The 19,952-nt window shown below is 41.8% G+C and overlaps 5 protein-coding genes across 8 annotated transcripts; 1 reads left to right on the top strand and 4 right to left on the bottom strand.

Moving 5' to 3' along the window:
• Positions 1 to 1,388: 1,388 nt before the first annotated feature.
• Positions 1,389 to 3,263, bottom strand: LOC4341398 (probable LRR receptor-like serine/threonine-protein kinase At3g47570). Its single transcript, XM_026026328.2, has 2 exons — positions 2,222 to 3,263; positions 1,389 to 2,117 (listed from the first exon to the last, which is right to left on the bottom strand). Exons 1-2 carry the CDS (start codon positions 3,261 to 3,263, stop codon positions 1,759 to 1,761), a joined length of 1,401 nt encoding a protein of 466 aa, XP_025882113.2. The 3' UTR covers positions 1,389 to 1,758.
• Positions 2,781 to 5,251, bottom strand: LOC136357114 (LRR receptor-like serine/threonine-protein kinase FLS2). The gene has a single exon (XM_066311884.1). The coding sequence runs from the start codon at positions 5,249 to 5,251 to the stop codon at positions 3,347 to 3,349; it is 1,905 nt and encodes a 634-aa protein (XP_066167981.1). The 3' UTR covers positions 2,781 to 3,346.
• A 7,650-nt stretch (positions 5,252 to 12,901) lies between these two features.
• LOC107281389 (uncharacterized) lies at positions 12,902 to 19,091 on the top strand. Of its 4 annotated transcripts, none has more exons than XM_015787371.3 (5): positions 12,902 to 13,090; positions 13,199 to 13,315; positions 13,518 to 13,562; positions 13,696 to 13,764; positions 18,691 to 19,091. In XM_015787371.3, the coding sequence occupies exons 1-5, from the start codon at positions 12,985 to 12,987 to the stop codon at positions 18,723 to 18,725; spliced, it is 372 nt and encodes a 123-aa protein (XP_015642857.1). In that variant the 5' UTR covers positions 12,902 to 12,984; the 3' UTR covers positions 18,726 to 19,091. The 4 variants fall into 4 exon arrangements, with proteins under 4 accessions (XP_015642857.1, XP_015642854.1, XP_015642851.1 ...); XM_015787368.3 differs by having other exon boundaries at positions 13,518 to 13,598; XM_015787365.3 differs by lacking the exon at positions 18,691 to 19,091 and adding an exon at positions 14,667 to 17,064.
• Positions 14,745 to 18,336, bottom strand: LOC136356812 (uncharacterized). The gene is made up of 3 exons (XM_066311272.1): positions 18,088 to 18,336; positions 15,657 to 16,011; positions 14,745 to 15,575 (listed from the first exon to the last, which is right to left on the bottom strand). Exons 2-3 carry the CDS (start codon positions 16,008 to 16,010, stop codon positions 14,997 to 14,999), a joined length of 933 nt encoding a protein of 310 aa, XP_066167369.1. The 5' UTR covers position 16,011; positions 18,088 to 18,336; the 3' UTR covers positions 14,745 to 14,996.
• Positions 16,215 to 17,648, bottom strand: LOC136356878 (protein ALP1-like). Its single transcript, XM_066311414.1, has 3 exons — positions 17,049 to 17,648; positions 16,742 to 16,967; positions 16,215 to 16,345 (listed from the first exon to the last, which is right to left on the bottom strand). The coding sequence occupies exons 1-3, from the start codon at positions 17,559 to 17,561 to the stop codon at positions 16,215 to 16,217; spliced, it is 870 nt and encodes a 289-aa protein (XP_066167511.1). The 5' UTR covers positions 17,562 to 17,648.
• Positions 19,092 to 19,952: the final 861 nt, after the last annotated feature.

The following is a 19,952-nucleotide window of genomic DNA, read 5'->3' as shown; positions in this document are numbered from 1 at the left end:
ACTGCCCTCAGATTCTCAACCAAAACCAGCAAGCCACAGCCTGCCATGTCATGTTTGTACCTAGATACCAGGTATGACGGGAGCAGGCTAGCAGGGGCATGGAGCAACAACAGAGAGTGGTGAGTAGGAGGATGAGCAAGAGTCGACAACGAGGAGGAGGAGCAGTGAGCCATTCTCGACATGTACAAGCGAGGTGGAAGAGAAAAAGGATGATGGAGAGATCGCAAGGAGCCAAGGAGGAGGAGGGCCACGAATGTATGGTGTAAGCGGATAGCGCATCGGGTAGGGATCATTAAGTATGCCGTCCCATAGTTAGGTTCCTGTCATATAGTATTTCTGTTAAAAATATTTCAAGAAAGAAAAAAAGAAGAATATTTTTACTTGGCTACAAGTTTTGAAATGAATTCCTTCAGGGTTAAGAATTTGAAGACCGACCTCTATACCGACAGCTGACTTGGGCCAAGAGAGGTCCACGAGACACCTGGCCCAACTCCCCGTTTTCCCATGGTAACGATAGCCCAAGATTCATGGCCCAACCACAACCAGAGGTAGCCTAGCGACGGGCTCCCACGACAACAGCCGACGGCGGCGGCGGCGCCCTATGCAGGTGACGGCGAGTCCGCAAGGGAAACCGAAACGGGCGGCGCCGCCGCTCGGGACTCTGGAGTGAGCGGCGCCGGCAGCTGGGACTCCGAGAGTAGCAGCCTAGCAGGAACACGAGCAGGCAAGCAGCCAGCAGGTGCTCCCCCTATCCAGTCCTATGAATGCCTATCTGCTTGATCTATCATCTGATTTTCTGCTAATTAGGTCGGTGTGAGATTGATCTGTATATATCCGGTCTCCAATCTATGCCTTTCATTGGGCTAATTTCGTGTTGGGGTCATGTTTGAACTTGGGGTTTTGGAATCTGACCCAAATCCAGCTTCTGCAAACACCTATAATTTGGCTTTGATCGGAGACTAATTAGTTCCCAACGAAATTGGTTGCCAAAATACCTAATCGATTTTGACGGTCTTACTTGATGTATCCCGTTGGGCGAGGGCTATGCAAATCGGTCGAGTTCCTTACAATTTGATTGGTGCTCATAGTTATTCAACCCTTGCTTTTGAAGAACTTGGCAGGAACGGTGCCTACCTGGCTACCTAAACCATCTATAGAAGTGGAGTAAGTTTACAGCATGACATTCTATATGCTTACCGCTCTACGTCTCTACTACTCTTTTACTTCAAGTCCTTAACCAGGCTACAAATGTTTTATGCTGCTTTACATTTTATTATGAATTATCATCCTATATCAAAAGAAACGACACGAAATGCTAATGCCACGATAAGTAAATTTCGGTGGATTGAGAAACATGCATGTCGCTAAACATACAGAATGCAAATGAAAAATGGAAAGGTAGCTGAAACACAACCAGTGTCATTCAAGTAGAACACTAGCTACCATTTTGCGTATGCTGTTTTTCATACACCACGGCAGCGTCCGGTAGCCACCGGAGATGGCAAAAATGGAAGGGAGCCAATCTCAAAGACTCATAATTCGATGTTTCTTCATAGTGATTAGAGGATGAACAAGTAAGTCGCACAATATAAACCATAAAAGGTTTCAACATTCAAAAACTAGGGATGCCTGTGCAAGCATTGTGGCTACCATTCAAGCTTCTAATGAGGTCATTAACTATACTACGTTTACAGTGAAATATCCAGTGGATGTTATATTGGTATATTCTTCTATAAATGAAATAGAACCTGGCAGCTGTTAGCTTAATCTGACATGCCTGTTTGAGGCCGCGTGCTTGATTTCAAGAATCATGGTTGCAACTTGTCCCATTTCTGGTCGTTCGTTGGGCAGTGGCACAGAACAACATAGGCCTATTTTGACCAATGGAATGATACAATTCTCCATCACATCGGTTGCAACAAGGTCATTTTGTAGCATGGTTGGATCAACTACCTCGTAGATATTATTGGGAAATGCTCCATGAACAAATTCATGCAGGGTTGTGCTGCCATTAAATTTTTCATCAGTTGGCCTGCTCCCAATTATAATTTCTAACAAAAGTATTCCAAAACTGTAGACATCACCCTTGGTTGAGATATCTTTCCTCATGCCGTACTCTGCATTAAATTTTATAAAACTATAAGGCTAGGCTCTATTTTTTAAAATTTCTGTACAAGTATATAAAGAACAAACTGAGTCAAAAGTTTGGAAGCCTATTTACCTGGTGGGATGTATCCAATTGACCCTTTTAGGCAAGCCAAACTTGTTGAGGTATCTTCATGTGCAGTCAATCTATTGTACACAAATCTTGCTAGGCCAAAGTCACTGACATATGCAACCATATCAAGATCCAAAAGAATATTGCTTGGCTTCAAGTCACAATGTATTAGTGGCGTTGCACATTGGTTATGAAGATAATCTAAAGCAAACGCCACATCCAAGGCAATATTAACTCTTTGGCTAATAGTTAGAACCTTTCCTTGGCTAAGTTCTTGGGACTTTGGATGTAGCCACGTGTCTAAGTTCCCGTTCTGCATGTATTGGAACACCAAAGCCTTGAAGTCTGCCCCAGTGGCATCCACTGAAGAACATAAAGTGATGATTTTCACAAGATTTCGATGGCGGACATTTCTTAGGGTTTCACACTCTGCAATGAAACCTCTGTGTGCTCCATATGTACCAAGATTAAAAATCTTGATGGCAACTTCATCTTCCTGAAGCTCCAAATTACCCTTATAAACCATTGCAAATGATCCTGATCCAATTAAGTTATCTGAAGAAAACTTATTTGTGGCCTTGGCAATGTTTTCATATGTAATATTCTTAAACACATGCTCATTACATTGTGGCAATTTTGGAGTAACCTGCATTCTCTTCCTCCAAAAAAATGCAGCAAAACTTAATAGAATGATAGTGATAGAAACAATTGGTATTACTATCATTAGGACTAGAACCAAAGACTTGTGTCTCCTATTCCTGTGAACCTGTACTGAGCAAAGTGGTATACCTCCCATTGATGTTCTTGCACACAAGCCATTATTCCCTTCTATTGATACCACACTAGCATTACGAAAAATACCACCTGCTGGAACTTCTCCTTCAAAATTGTTGAATGATAAATTCAGATCATATAGTAAACTGAAGTTTGAAAGAAAATCTGGTATTTTTCCAGTCAAGTTGTTCTGTGAAATATCCATATTCCAGATGCCTACCAACTTCTCAAAAGATTTTGGTATGCTTCCTACTAATAAGTTGCTTTGCATCTCAAGAGACTCCAGAGCAACACACTTGCCAAGAGAGGATGGGATGTTGCCAGACAACCTGTTGTTTGAGATGCTAAGGTTTTTCAGATTAATGAGATTTCCAACTTCCTCTGGTATTCCTCCGAACAAGTAATTGTGTGACAGGTCCAACTCTTGGGAAGTGACAAAATTTTGAAGATCTGATTTGGTATTCTTCCATCTAGTGAGTTATGGGCAAGGTTGAGTATTGCCAGTTGAGTACAATGCTCTAGAGTTGCTGGTATGCCTCCACTAAAGTAATTCCTATCTAACTTCAGATCGGTTAGCTTAACAAGGTTGCCAATTGTATCAGGGATTTGTCCTGACAGGTTGTTTTGGGCCATGGCTAGAACGACCAAGTTGTTCAAATTTCCAATTGCCGGGGGTATGTTTCCTGTCAAAAGATTGTAATCCATGTACAACATTTCCAAGCCCTTTAGATTTCCCAACTCTGGTGGTATATGCCCAGAAATTTTGTTGTCTCTTAGCCACAACCATTTGAGACTACTGGAAAGATTGCCAATGGAACGAGGCAGTTTACCTTTGAGATTGTTCCCATCTATCAATAGTTTTGTCAATTTGGAGCAATTCGATAGTGATGAAATAAAACTCCAGTCAGCTGCTTCCAGCTTGTTGTATGACAACATAACTTCCTCCAAATTTAGCAATGATCCAAAGAAAGGAATGAGCCCAGTAAGGCTATTATTGCGCAAGTACAGCGATTTCAGATTGGAAGCATTGACAAGAGTAGGTGGGATTGGGCCTTTGAACCTATTATTGGACAGAATTAATGTTTTAATATTTGGGAGTGTATAACCTAAGTTTGATGGTAATTCCCCTGTGAGTGAGTTATTTGCCATGGCTAGACTTTTCAGGGATGACAAGTTGAAGATGGATGATGGAACATGCCCAGTTAATTTGTTTACATTCAAATTCAACAGTTCTAGTGTTGGAATATGGCCTAAACTATCTGGTATGCTACCGGTTAAATTGTTCCGTGTGAGACTTAGATCAAGTAGGGAGGAAAGATTTCCTAATGAGGAAGGTATTGTTCCTGATAGTTTGTTACCCCCTAAATATAGATACTGTAAAGGGAGAGGGGTGGCAGTAACATGTGGTATAGAACCAACAAAGTTATTCTCATCAAGGTAAATATCAGTAAGAGTTGAGGAGGTGAACAAAGGCTTTGGGATTTCTCCAGTAAGGGTATTTCTCGTGAGGACAAGTACTTTGAGGGATGAACTATTCAGTAAGGACTGTGGTATGCTCCCTGTGAGAGCATTGCTCTCGAGATTAACATATGTGAGCGAAAGGCTGCTTCCTAAAGACGCTGGTATGTCGCCGGTGAGTCTATTGCTAGCAAGAACAACTTTTTCAAGCTTAGGAAGGTTCCCAAAAGCATAAGGGATCCTCCCCTGGAGCTTGTTCTTGCTGAGGTGAATCTTTTTAAGACGATTGCATTGACTTAGGCTAGCTGGGATTTCACCTTGGATGAAATTGTTCGACAAATCTAAGATTTCAAGTTGGGAACATGAAGAAAGTTCAGAAGGGATGTTACCTTCTAGAGAGTTCATGCTGAGGTTGAGGTTGTTGAGTTGTCCGAGTAGACCGAGCACTGAAGGTATGCTGCCATTGAAGCTATTGTTTGATAGTTGCAACATTGTAAGAGAGGTGAGGTTGGCAATGCAAGGTGATATGGAGCCAGAGATGCCTTCTGATGCCAAGTCTATTGCAGTGACACGACGGGGAGATGGTGTGCTGCAAGTGACACCATGCCAATTGCAGAACTCCTGGGACGCATTGCTCCATGAGGCTAGTACTCCCGGTGGACCTGAGAGCTGGGACTTGAAGCATAGGAGAGCTTGACGATCATTTTCATGTTCATCACTGATGGCTATTGGTAGAATCATAAAGATAATGGATAGGCAAAGCCAAACAATGCCTGAGGACAAGACGCCCAAACATGCCATTTAGTTCTGTGTGGCTAAGCTTCTATAGTTGATGAAAACTTGCTTTGTAATAGGAGTACTACGCTACATAAATACTCTCTATGGTACCAGGCATCTGGTCGATCTAATCCATGACACGGTGGGAACTTGTATGATCCATGAATACACGTTTTTTGCAATGCAATTCAACCACATTTGAATATTTGTACCTACCAGTGGTTGTTTTTCAGTATGATGTTGGGGGCTTGGGAGGGCGTTCTCACTAGTTATTTCATTTGCAACTAGAATAGTTGCCAGTTGCTATGTGTATATACTGTCATGGGCAATCGAGAATTCAGCCTATATAGTCCTCAGCTGAATTTATCTCTCACTCCTGGGAAGCTGTCAGCAATTACTCCTATATTATTCACAATTCTACATTCACGTATGTCTTCTAAAAGTTGTATACCAACGAATAAGTTTTCTAGAAAATCCAATCAAACAAACAATTAGCAAATACATACCGCAAAATGAACTGGTTTTAGTCGAACAATATTAGTTTTGGACATTGGAATTGATGCAAGCACCATAAGTGTGGTGGACTCCAGTAGGATTCAAATATTAGTACCACAAATATTACACGCGTGTGTGTTTTTAACAGAAATTTAGTGAGATCAAGGAACTGCCGTTAATACTTGTTCTTTTTAGTGTGTGTTAAGGTAACGAATTCATGTGTACCTTACTCTCGCAGCAAACTATGTACTAACTTCATTATTCTGAACCTGCATTTGGCTTAAACTCACATTTCAGTATAGACTGAGAAAGGCCTGGTTTAGTTCCCAACTTTTTTTTTTCAAACTTCCAACTTTTTCATCACATCGTTTCAATTTCAATCAAACTTTTAATTTTGATGTGAACTAAACACACCCAAAATAGATATGTGATTTATCCAGCATTAATTGGCCATAGGCAAAGAGGGTTTTTCTGATTCTTACAGCAAACTATGTACGTATGAGTACATTATTCTTTTTTCTTTTAGAGAGAAAGCTGCATCCTTTTATTTTACTGATTTGAAACACAATCCAAATTAAAAGTTTCCTCCAAGAACGAGGGGGTACAATATACCAAGAACTGGTAAAAGATTCTCACAGCAAACTATATGTACGGACGACTACATTATTCTGAACCTGCATTTTTGGCTTAAATTATTCACACTTCAGTACAGACTGAGAAATCTATCCATCTGTAGGAATGCATGATGAGTTATTTTGACCAAACCCGGAGCAAAGAACTTGACCGAAGAATAGGACCAAATATGAACACATGCCTTCATCCTCTTTGAGCAATGAATCTGTGAACATGATTAGCGGTCAAGGTAGCAGCTCTCGGTGTGAGACTGTCAGCCTGGTATCTAAACCCATAAACAAAACAAAACAACGTTATAAATCGAGTGATCTGGATCTGGAGGCAATCATCTATCTCTGTCCAACGCTGTCCAATGAGCGTTCTGTTTGCAAGTGCAAGTGTGAAACGGATACAAATGAGATTGCAAATGCAAATTGCACTAATTAAGTGGAATAGTGGACGATATGCTGCGCAAATGGGCTTGTGGGTTGTTGGGATGAAAGTATAAGTCATCAACCAAACAATACTAAATAAAAGAAAGAAACTAATGTTAGACTTATAGTATGGGCATTAGCCCTCGAAGAAAATAATTCTTAGAAAAATCATAAAGATCAACCTCATGAAAAGAGTTGCATGTGAAACTTTAGTACCACATAGCTAGTTATAGGGGAGAGACTTTCTTAAAAGAGTGAATACTCTTCTAGCCATTTGAGCAATGTATATATTGTAGAGGGAACTGGAGAAACATCCGTGTACATGCTCACCTCGCTTCGCCTGGCTGGGCTCCAGGGGCGTGCGTGCACACGTGACATACGTGTGAATTTTGTGTTTGAAATCTCATCGGGTTCTCCGATGAATTGGCATAGAGTCCGAAAAAATTAGGTGTGACTTTTCTCGTTTGGTTATGCGTTTTAGAGTACCAAGCCACCGCCTTCACACAACATATTGTCTGTATACTCGTCTTCATATTTTGTATGTTTGATGTATTCGTGTGTAATTTTCTTATATATATGTCTAGATCTCGTCCTGATGTTTTGAATGTTTAATTTATTTATGTGTACATTTTCTTGAGCCATCGCCTCCACACAACATATCATCCATATGCTCGTCTTCATGTTTTCTATTTGATTTATTCATGTGTAGCTTTCTCGTATATATGTTTAGATCATTTGAGTTGGTTCTACTAGTTTACAAATTTAATGTCGTGACTTATTTAAAGAATAAATATAATATGTGCGCTTATATTTTTCATAAACTAATTCTATCCTACTATATAGGAGTAGTAACTAGATTCTTCCTCATTCTTACCATATACACTACCATCAATCTATCATCTTAGTCTGAGCATGAGCACTCGATTCATCTTAATTTGAGCATGAGGCACTCAATGATGCTTAACTAGTTTGGAAATCCTTTTAAGTTTCATCAGAAAGATGGTAGCCCTAGATTCCGCGATGTCAAGGGAGCCTAGACTATCGTTGCTAGAGTCCATTTAACAAGTTATCGCCATGTCGATACAACACACAAACCAACTAGTTGTGAGATTCTTGTTGCTAAGCAAATCTTGCAAGTTGGAATTTGAAGTTACTGCAAGTATGTTGGAAAACTTTGCTGTTACTGCAACTTGTGTGTTGGAAAACTTTGTTGTTACTGCAACTTGTGAAAGCTATTGCTGCAAGTTGTGAAGTTTTGTCGTTGTTGCTGTGTGTATGCAAGTATGTAGATACGTGGAGCATTTGCATGTATGCAAATTCGTTCTTTTCTCCAATCAAATTGAGGTGCAATTTGAAATGGATGTAAATGTAAATCAAGTTATGAATCTATTTTTTGGCTGGAAATGAATATCATTGCAGGTTTATGAGATGAACCAACAGTGATATTCGACAACTCTATTGGTTTCTAAACAGCTAGTGTTGCTCTTGGTAGCACTGTCTGGTATATTACCGGATAAAAACTGACAGTGCAGTTTTCCCAACGGCACCCATTATTGGCACCTCTGAGATGTTCTCAAAGGTGTCGGTTTAGGAACCGACACCTTTGAGGTTACATGAACAAAAAAAAAGCGGCTCAATGCTCAAGTAGCTCCACTTCATCCTGACAAGATCAAAGAACACATAAACACAAAAAACATCAAGAACATCAAAAAGATTAACATAAAAAACATCAAGAACACGATGCAACCGGCATTTTTCTCCACCTCTGCCACCGTTGCCATATGGAGAGGAGGGTGAGCCTCCTTCTCCCCCTCATACTCTCGCCTTGTAGCCCGCCGCCTCCCCTCCCGCCCACCGCCGACGCCGGATCCGCCGCGGGAACCCCACCGATGCCGGATCGTCGTGGGAACACCCGTCGATGCCGCCTACCTGCCGCCAACGCCCAATCTGTTGTGGGAGACCTCACCGCTGCCGGACCTGCCGTGGGAGAACCCGCTAACGCCGCCCCACCCGCTGCTGACACTGCCACCGTTGTATCCGCCACGGGAAAAGCCACCGCCGCCGATGCCAGATACGGGGAGGAGGACGAGGAGGAGGTGGCGAGAGCAAGAGAGAGGAGGCGGACAACGAGTGGTGGATAAGGGCACGTGATCGGCTTGCCCGGTTCAGCTCAGTTTGGGATTGATGCCGGTTTTCTAAAAGAAACTGGCACCTTATCATAGGTGTTGGTTTTTAATTAACTGATACCTATAAATAATATATTAAAGGTGCCGGTTTTGTATGTGGAGATAGGAAATGTACTATGGGTGCTGGTTTTAGTTGTTCTGACACATCTAGCGCTGACCTCTATATGTAATTTTTAAGTAGTGAAGTCTTGATAGGCCGGCTGTCCCAAAACATATAATCTAACGGTGTGCGCTCTGTTCCGTCTTGTTAATATTCTATATCGGCAATGTTTACCGCGGCCGCTCCGATTCTATAGTCTATTGCTGGAGTAGAATATCCTACCAACCAGCCTAATGCACATTATGCTATTTTTTTAATTAAATATAAAATTATAATATCATCTAATGGTCCCTCATCAACGAGGACAGCTCTACCACACTGAAATAACTAGCCCTCACTGATTGGAATTTGCCCCGGTGCTGGTTTAGGGCGCCACTTTTTTTGGTAACTTTACCAAAACTTGGTAAGGTTGAAAATGGCATCAAAGTGAACATGCCCTTAGTTAGGACCTTACTTTTAAGTTGGCATGGATGATTCTAGGTTGGCTTTTGAAAAGCCTTACCCTAAACTTTTTTACCGATGGGTTGTTGGAGTAATTTTCGTAACTGGCAAGTAAATTATATATGCTTTGCAGAGATGCGGTGGTATATAACTCTGACCGAACTGACCAAGGATAGTCGCTAGTAAAACCACGTGTATTTGAAAGCATATCTTCCATTAAAATAGAGAGTAATCATAAAATATATAAATACTTCTACAGAATCTCACATCTTTAATGTGTCACTTGTGGCGGTTAAAAAAAACATGTTACATATGATTATATATATAATGGCTATTTAAATCAACAGTCAAAAGTATCTACAGGGACTTAGACCCATTAGTGATAATTACTTCATCTGTTCTAAATTATAGGACGTTTTGGGATTTGAATAGTTTCATACATATAGATCCATGTATGTGCTTTATCTACATGTTTAAATTCATATGGATGTTAGTAAATCTATATGAGAGATGTAAAGACTAAAACGTCTCATAATGTGAAATAGAGGGAGTATTGTGTGTAATATGTCCTAAATAGGTGTTGTTACAAATAACCTTCTAATTAAAACAACTCTTTATTATGAGTTGTTGTAGATGACCAGTACCAGTCGGCAAAGACATTTCCTGATTGACATATTTTTGCCAACTGACCACTCAATATATTCTAGTTGTTTAGATTTGCCGGCCGACATTATTTTTACCGACCAACATATTTTTGCCGACGATAACAATTCCAGACCAACAATATGACGCAAGCATTAGCATTGCTGACCCACATTCAGTCTAAGATTATTCAAACCACATACAGTGACCGTTCATTCATTAAACAAAACTATATTTCACTCATTGATTGATTAAACAATGTCTTCATTCATTCAACAAAATTACACATCAATTGTCCAACTTAACTTCATTCATTCTGTTACAAAATGTGATAGCTAGGCATGCTCTTAATAGTGATTTTATGCCGCATTCCTCCTAGTCCACCACCCTCTCTATCGCTCGCTCCACTAGTTCACCGCCTTTCCACCTCTGCCTGCCCCATCTCCACATTCAGTGACATGGTAGTGCTACATCGGATCCACTTCTCACATGTTGGCGGTGTTGTCCATCCTCCCCCTAAGCCACACCATTGCCAGCCTCCCACTCATGTACCGCACCTCTGTTGCCGCTATCGTCATCGTCGTCAGCTACTCGATGATAAACGGCGACAGCCACAGAGATGATGTTGACCTTTGACTGATGCAGCCATGGTGAACTCCTTGAGCATGCTCGGCAACCACATGGTGTCCCCCAGGCCCCAACCCTCTTCTGCCACCCTGTCTTGCCTTACTACCGTTTCTCCCTAGATCCGACCACTCTGAGCTCAAGCCGGCATGAAGAGGGGTGGTGCGGTGGAAAAGCGGCGACGATGACTACATCGAGTGGGCATAGCGATGACAGCCACTCCGAGCTTGAGCTGGCAAGAGCGGCTTTGAGCGAGTGCTTTGATAGCGGTGGGAGCAAGGTTGTCAGGATCGGGATACTAGATAATATCGTTTTGCTCAAAGTAATATCGTATTGTAGTATCGGGATACTATGCGATTTTCCTTTTTTTAAGTTTAATTAATATTTATATTAGTTATATATAGCCATTCTATATAAAAAAATTAATAATGATATATGTTATGCAAATAGAGACATTTATCGAGAGAAATCATGTTGGTTTTGATATATTTAACTGAGTTTTATATAAATTTAAGCATATTTATTTAATTATTTTCAAACCATGTTATTTTAAATAATATTTTGTAGTATCGTAGGGATCGTAGAATCGGGATATCACCTAAGATTTCATATGATCGTGTAGTAATGAATAGTAGGATCGAGATATTATGAAAATTAGGATACTAGGTGGGATCGATATCGTTTTGGTTTGGTAGGATCGTAGTATCGTAAGATACTAGGATACAAATCGGGATACTGACAATCTTGGGTAGGAAGAGCAGATTCTTTTTTTTTTCCATTTTGTTGCCTGGATTTTTCATATCACTAACAGCTCATCATTTTGAGCCACTATAGATAAGCCTCCACATCACCGGCAAAAATTTTAATTGACTGGCTTGCCCATTACAGATAAAGATTTTGAGCCCTTGGAGCAACCACAACGTGGTAGAAACCAGGTAGTAAACAATTAATATACCTTTGTTATCTAGTAGTACACATTGTGCGAGGAGGTAGTAATAGTTACAGGTCTTTACACTACTACCTACAACAAGCAAGCAACAAAGAAAAAAAAAAGAAAAAAAAAAGATTGCACATGGGAAGCATATCACTCGTGGAATACCTCAAAGAAGGTAGAGGATGATTTTTTATGGGTTGACCCCACCTTATTTTTCTTAGCCAAACAATATATATTGTTAAGTCTCACAAAGTTATTTCTACTTGAGGCCTCACGTTAATACCAACTTTCAACTTATACATTGCGGTTGCCTTTAGTGATGAGGGGGGTCTATAGCATTGTTCGTGAGAGTTGATATATCAGTAGGTGATCATTTATCTAAAAATGTAGAGTTCTAGCCGGCGGTACGAGCAAAGCACTTGATAGTTGACAGACGAACCATTTCATTTCTCCACCGAGTTTTGGTCTGAACCTTATGCCACATTTCTTTCTCCAGTAATTTTCTAACTCTCAATTTCGATGTCGTCTAAATTCGTAGTATTCATATCCCATACTAAATTTGTATATTTTATAACAGAGGGTGTATGCCATATTTTATTGAGTAAATTACAGTTTAGGCCATATATTTTGACCCTTGTTGCGGGTTGGACGAGGTCTTAGCCAAGATTTTCACTTTAGACCACATAATATTGCCATTTGTTTCACCTAACACCACCCTCTCCTCTTCCTCTAAATCAAAGAGCCCACTACTGATGCCATCTGATCACTCTCGAGCATGGGACAATATTAGTGGCATTGGTGTACCATGCTCGAGCTAATAGACATCGGCCTCAACTTAATGAAGCAAAGAAAGAGGAGAATTAGGAAACACCAGTCCAATATGAAACTTGTGCAAAACTACCTATTTCAAAGTGACAATTTTTTTTTATCGCAAAGTGACAATATTGGTTTACCCCTAGTCTAACTTGCAAGTCTAGTAATAAGATGTGGCCTAATATCTAATTCACTCTATTTTAATTTATGGTGTAGACGCACGCCTCTAGCTTCTTCACGGTTCAACGGTGTTTGGTGTGTCACGGGAATCTGATCTATTTATGAACCACATATAAAAAAAATAACCATAAGAGGTGTGACTGAGGTCTGTCATGGGAATCTGATCGATATATGAAACGCATATATAAATAGCCATATATAGTAGAACTGTAGAAGCGAACATCTCTAGTATACACACTAGTACACAATACTACGTACATCTAGCTAGCTAGGCAGCCAAAAGGAGTAGCAGGAAGATGGCGCCCGTTATCAGCAGCGTCGTGGCAGCCACTCCCGTTTCTGCAGGCGGCGACGCTGCTGCTGCTTCTGCTCCGCCGGCCGTCGAGCCTCCGGCCGCTCCAGGTATGTATTAATTACCGGCTGGTGTTGCACTGTGTTAATTTGTATGTTCTGAATGATGATGTATTGCTAGTTTTCTGTTAACACTGTTGTTTGGCATATTAATTGCAGCTTGTCAACTGAAACTAACACCCGTTCTAGTAGAACATCCCGGGTTAAGCATAGAGCTGACGATCCGCGCCGTGGTCCGTCCCATATCACCCAACTGCGAGTCCAAGCCTCCTCCAGGTAATTAATTAACACGCTCTTAGCTATAGCACTTTCGCCTTGGCTCGATGAGTTTGATGATCCAAGCCACGACGTGGCCCTGGTGACCGGAAAGGGATCCTCCGACGTGAAATCAAGAGAAAATCATCATGTCAGAGGATCCCTTCCCTAGCTAATTAATGACCCAGCTCTCACCCTTTCATTCTCCTTCCTCATGGTCCAGTTACTAAGACGTCGATTGGTCCAATGCATAGCCTGCAGGACCCAGGTAAAGATCCTAAAACGGAACCCCATTCTTCTCCAGGTAACGCCGTAACGAATGAGTACTCTAATATGTGTGTTTCCAATTATCTATTCTCTCTCATGTATATGGGATCGATCGGTTCTTCCTTGGCTGCCAGTTGGTCCGCTCGAACCTGAGTCTGATCCTCATGACACATTTCAAGATCCTAAAAACGACCCTCGAGGAGGTAACAAACGCTTGCCTGTACGCACTATCTATTTCATCCGTCTCATAATATAAGAGATTTTAGAGAGATGTGACACATTCTGGTCCTACGAATTTACATCCTAATACCACAATTATGAATAAAGAGTCTATCCAGATTCACAATATTAGGATATGTTGTATCCCTTTAGGGTGCGTTTGGTTGCTCGTATTCCCTTAGCCTGGCTCATCTCTTCCATCCAGGCTGAGTCTGGCCTGGTTGAGAGGATACACATGCAGCTGTTTGGTTGCCCGCATCTGATGAACCTGGATCTGTTGAGATGATGTTTGGTTGGTTGCAGCAAAGGATTGGTGGAATGGTTGCATGCAGGAGATGTTGTTTGGTTGGATGGATGCATCTTGGGTGTAAACACCCTCTCCTATGAGTGGTGAGGTTACCCTAATAAGTTTGTGGTGTGAAAATTTTCTCAAGTGTCTACTTCTGTGCGGTGAGGTTACTCCATGAGGTCGTGTTAAAATTTTATTTGCTCTTTGGCTTACTATTATTTGTGAGCTAAATTGCTTAAAATATTGCTATGCACGTCTATTTTATTTGGTTGGTCTTTGAGTATATACAAGGAACAGATCAAATATTTTGGTCTTTGAGTATATACAATTACATTGATGTTATACAAAACTAAACCAATTGGTATATTAGTAATAAATTGTTATACATATGCAATCTGGTAAAATGACAAGTGCATATAGTATGTTCTTATGCATCACAGATTAGTACTATTAATCATCAATTGCAGTATTTTCCAGCTTGACCCTAACAAAAAAGAACTAAGTGCAGGAAATATGTTATTATGCATTACAAATCAACACTATTAATCTTAATCATCTTGGAAATCTCTCACAATTGCATCTCTTCATATGCATCAGAAGCATCTTGGAACCATAACAACATAAAAAAAGCAAGTGCAGAAGCATCCTTTCATATGCAGCACAAACAGTGGCGTGAAGCATTCATCAGTGGCAATAATCATCATTGAAGAAGCAAGGCAGAGATTCAACATGGGTCATGCAATACCCTGCAGTTTACACTACAAAAGCCATTCAGCTACTGGTGTTCACTACCACCTTAATCAACAGGTAGCCAACATTCTACAAAAGACATATATGTGGTGTCCACTACCACCTTAATCTGCATCTAAGCAATATTACATAATATGGTGTCCCAGTACCACCTCTCCATAATAGTTAGTTAAATAGTTAGATGCTCTCAGGGTGATGCTCATTCAGGAACTTCCTAACCCAACGAGCACGACGAGCCTCATTCTTCTGAATGTATACAAGGCTTTCAGCCTTCTCCTTAGTTAGATAAGCTAGAACAAGGTCCAACTGATCCTCACTGAAACCTGGAAAATCCATCACTGTGTTGCACAAATCAGGGTGAACCTCAGTATGTGCAGTAGCGCCTATTGCTGAAGCCATGTTGTTCACTGAATCTGTCATGTTGCTGATGAGAGCAACTTCACCTTCATTCAAAGCAGATGCTCTCTTCCTCTTCTTATATGAGGTAGAATCCTCACCAGTAGGCCCAACACCACTTGCTCGAGCAGCAATTCCAGGACCTTCAGCACCCACACCACTTGGTCCAGCAGCAATACCATCCCCAATAGTGCCATCAAGAGGTCCCAGACCACTGTCAGCCTCACCAGCAGGGTTTCCAAGTGCTTCATTTAACCCCATAGCAAATCTCCCAGTGGCTTGCCTATTTGAAAAAATTATTGCCATTTGTGTATAGTTCTCTAAAGGCACATTGAGAAACTCAGCATCCTTAGGGTGTTCCTATATGAGAACATTAGATTTAAAGTGAGATATGATGTGTACTAATGCAGTGTGTTTTGTATGTGATAGTTAGACACAAACCTTGACATGTCCCATGTAGTGCTCCTCTTCTAGGATAATCGTTGAGGTCTGATCATCCCAAAGAGCCCCACTAAGGTCTTTGAGCCTAGTGATACGCACCCACCTTTGACGCCATTTGCGAAGATGGTTATACACTTGGGTTCTACTAATTTCAATTCCATAGTGATCAGACAAAGATCTAGCAACTTGGTTAAGGTGAACTTCCTTGAAACCCTTGTCAGTCCTAACACCTGTTGCTATAAGCTCAACCATGCGCCTTAGCATTAAGCTAGACATGTTGGTTGTCCAATGCAAGGCTCCATGGTGTCCACCATGGCCACCATGGCCACCATTCCCGCCACCAGCCTCAGCCATCCTATATTTACCACATGCAAATGAACAAATAAATTTAACATAAATCGATAGATGTAATAAACAGCATCATTGCAAATATCTCGAGGTCTCAAATTAATAGATAACAGTGCAACAGGGTACAACAATCATCATGCATGAATAGATAACAGTGCAACACCATCCTAAGTTCACAGATAGAGAGTTACAAATTAATCCCTAAGCAGGTCAGACCCTAGACGACCCTCTATTGTTCCACATAGCACCAGCCAAATCATCCCTAATTTGCGCCATTCCCCTATTGTCTTCATCTAAGTCATCGGACTCCTCATCATCACTATCTGAGTTCCAATCACTCTCTAGTGGCACATGGTCATCCATCCCAAACTGAAGTATCCAGTTATGAAGTATGCAGCATGCAAGGACCAATTTGACTTGGGTCTTGTATGGATGGAAAGGCTTGTTATAGAGTATTCTGAAGCGGTTTTTGAGTGCGCCAAATGCCCGCTCGATCGTGACCCTTAAAGAGGAGTGTCTTAGATTAAACAACTCTCTCGAATCATGAGGGTAGTTTCTTCTATCATACTCCTTCAAATGGTATCGACACCCACAATATGGCGGAAGGAACCCCGGTCTAGCAGCATATCCAGCATCAACGAGATAGTATTTTCCTAAGAGATAAAAGCTATGAGTGTAATAATCATATGAGATAAATGAGAATCCTTATTAATCGTTAGTTTTAACACTTCTATTACCTGAGGGGACACTAAGACCATCATCCCTCTCCAAGGCATCTGCAAGTATGAGGGCATCATGTGCAGATCCTTCCCACCCAACAAGTACGTATGTAAATCTAAGATCAAAGTCCACTGCAGCCATTACATTCTGGGTGGTCTCTTTCTTCCTACCCCTAAAGGCAGCAGATATTGTTGATGGAACTCGAGCAAGCACATGAGTTCCATCTATTGCACCAATGCAATCCTAATGACCAGTGAGAAATATTAGGACATGATTGTTGAAAGAACATATTTTGTAGTCAAAACGCTGCAAACAAATTTTTACCTTAAAATAAGGGTTGAATCTTCGATTGGATGTAATTTTTGAATGAGGCTCAGATGAGGGTGGTTTTATCATCTCATTTCGCAGCTCACCAATAGAGAATAATACCTCAGCGAAGTATCTACTGATAGTTTCAATTGACCTCCTAAAAGTGGGTTGCAAAGCTCTAAATCTGTGGTTGTGGCCTACAACAAGAAGAAACATGGCAACTTGTTCTTCCACTGAGCTATGTATACTGTCCCGCAACAACGCTCTTTCTCGTAACAAGTTACACAACTGAAAAAATGGGGCTCTCTTCATTCTGAGCTGATTTAAGTAATTTGTATCATCTGTATGATAGATGAAACTAAGATTGGATTGTCTAGCTATGTCCCTTTCGGACAATGGGCCATAGGAGATCCTAGGGGTACGTCGCATGGCTCTTCTTGTAATAAACAGAATGTAAGCATTCATTACAGCAACTAATCCAGCTGCTTTAGCAATCAGGGACCGCCGAATGCGTTGCATTTCTTCCATCTATGCAAATAACATATATAATGCATAGTCAATTCAGAAATAAAAGGATGGTCTTGTCGCTGCTAAGTACTGCAAATCAATTTCGTATGCATGTATGCCACGGCCGCCACATCCAAGGGATGCTACCTCCAGTGGCATACCATCATCGACCATGAATATTTACTTAGACAAAACACAATCGGCAAAATAATGTGCACAGCCAAAATAGTAACAAAACAGCACCCAAACTTTGCTCTGACATTGAACATTCCTCTGTAGCAAACTGAAAAAATAGTAGATCTGGCACAAAATGAACAACTAAAAAGGATACCAACAGTAGATGGTTTCAACATTTAAATCTACCATAATCAACTAGGAAAATGTATAAGTTTTTACTAGATCTAGCAGATTTATGAAGGCCCCATGTTCTCATCCACTCAAATCACAGCAAATCAACCAAATAGAGGAGAAAAAACTGGGGAAGGACGGACAGGGAAGAGGATGCCCAACCTTGCAATGGGCGACGAACAACCATCCATGAACTTACCCTGGTGCTCAACGGAGAGTGATGGTGGAACAGGGGGGCACGACGGAGAGAGCCGGCAAACGAGAGGGAGGATGACCGACGCCGGGGGAGGAACTGATGGAGAAGAGCCGGAGTCGGAGGAGAGGGCCGCCGCTCGCGACCGGAGTGACGACGAGAGCAGCGCCGCGCCGCGCCTCGCCGCCGCCAGAGCTAGGGTAAACCCTAGTTTTTTCGCGAGAGGGAGAAGTGAGGCGGGGAGGGAGCGATTCTGGGAAGCAACAGTGACCCCATCCTCCGTGAGTTGCACGCGCGGGTGCAGGCGCGGGTGCAGCGGTGTACATCAGTCGAGCCAGGCCGAGCAGCGAAGTGGGAATCGGCCGTTTCTGTCGGGCCTGGCTGAGGGGCTTTTTTTTGCATTCGCGTGGACAGGCTGGGAGGCCCAAGCAGGCAACCAAACATCAGGAATTTGCATGGACTGGTGCGGGCCAACCTTGGTGAGGGCAACCAAACAGACCCTTAAAGTCCCTTACGTATATTTTAAGACGAAGGGAATATGAATGTACGATGTGTTATATTAATTGTTTATTTCTACTCATGTACGGCCTGTCCTTATTTGGCTCCCAGTTGCTCCGCGAGGTCAATCCAAGCTCTTAACATGAGACATCGATCTGTGGGAACACCCATGAGGTGAACGCGACGACGATGTCACCACAGCCGAGATCGAGAAGCCATACGCATCACCGGCGCCGGAGGCAAGATTGATAATTTGTTATGTGTCTCTATCCATGAGAGATTGATCGAGCCTTGCAGCTTTCTTGTATTCCTCTTTCAGGCTTTTTATAAGGCATACTAGCTAATTTTGAATTTTGAAACTTATTTTACTTTGGTTGTTGGCTTATCAGTTGCAACGAAATTTAATTTGAGTTTTGAATCTAATTTTTAGAGCTTATTTTAAAGTTATTCATCGTGGTGTATTTTCCAACATTGATTTTTAAATCGGAAAGAACATGTATAAGAAAGTTTTAATCATATATTATGTTTTTATGCTTCGTTCATTTTTTTCGTAGCTTATTAATTAGCCATAGAAGAAACGATGAGAGGCTTAGTCACTTTTATTATTTAGCTTTTAGCTTTTTACTATTTTACATACCAGGCAACTGACTTAAGACATCGTACTCTTTGCGGTTTATGGTCGTTCAGAGTGCGTCCCCAAATTTTGGTGGACCTCCTATGTCAACTAGACCAAAAACAATATTAGCCACATGTTACACAGTGCAAACTCCACGAGACCACAATACACAAGTAGCGTATAGTGGGTCCCACCAATACCACCTTTTCACTTTACACTTTCCCCTATCCCGTCTCTTCCTTTCCCCACCGCAGAGAGTCGGGCAGAACCGACACGACGCCGGCACCGAGCAGCCCAATCGGCAGCGGAGCGGCTCGAAGCAGCCGGTAGGGGTGGGCATTCGGTCTAACCGAAAAATTCGGTTCGGTACATCGGTCTTTTTGAAAATTCGGTCTTTATAATCTCAAGACCGATCGGTCTCCAACAAATCTCAGGACCGAGCAAATCGGTCTTCGGTTAGTTCAGTTCGGTCTCGGTCATAGACCGAACTAACCTTAAAAACAGCAAAAACAAAGCAAATCAACAAAACTATCTGTAAAAACAGCAAAAGCAAAGCAAATCAACAATTAGTGGAGGCGGCGCCGGGCCAGCTGGAGGTGGCGCCAGGCGGTGGAGGCGAAGGCGCGCCGGCTGGAGGCGACGCCCGGCGGTGGAGGCGGCGCGCCGGCTGGAGGCGGAAGCTGCGCCCGGCGATGGAGCGAAGGAGGATGTGGATGGGATGGAGACGGGAGTTGGGACAACACCGCTCCACGATGGA

Source organism: Oryza sativa, chromosome 6 (assembly GCF_034140825.1).
Source record: "Oryza sativa Japonica Group chromosome 6, ASM3414082v1".
Classification (NCBI taxonomy): Eukaryota; Viridiplantae; Streptophyta; class Magnoliopsida; order Poales; family Poaceae; genus Oryza; species Oryza sativa.
Note: the sequence above shows the minus strand (reverse complement) of the source record. Positions and strands in the feature narration are given on the sequence as shown.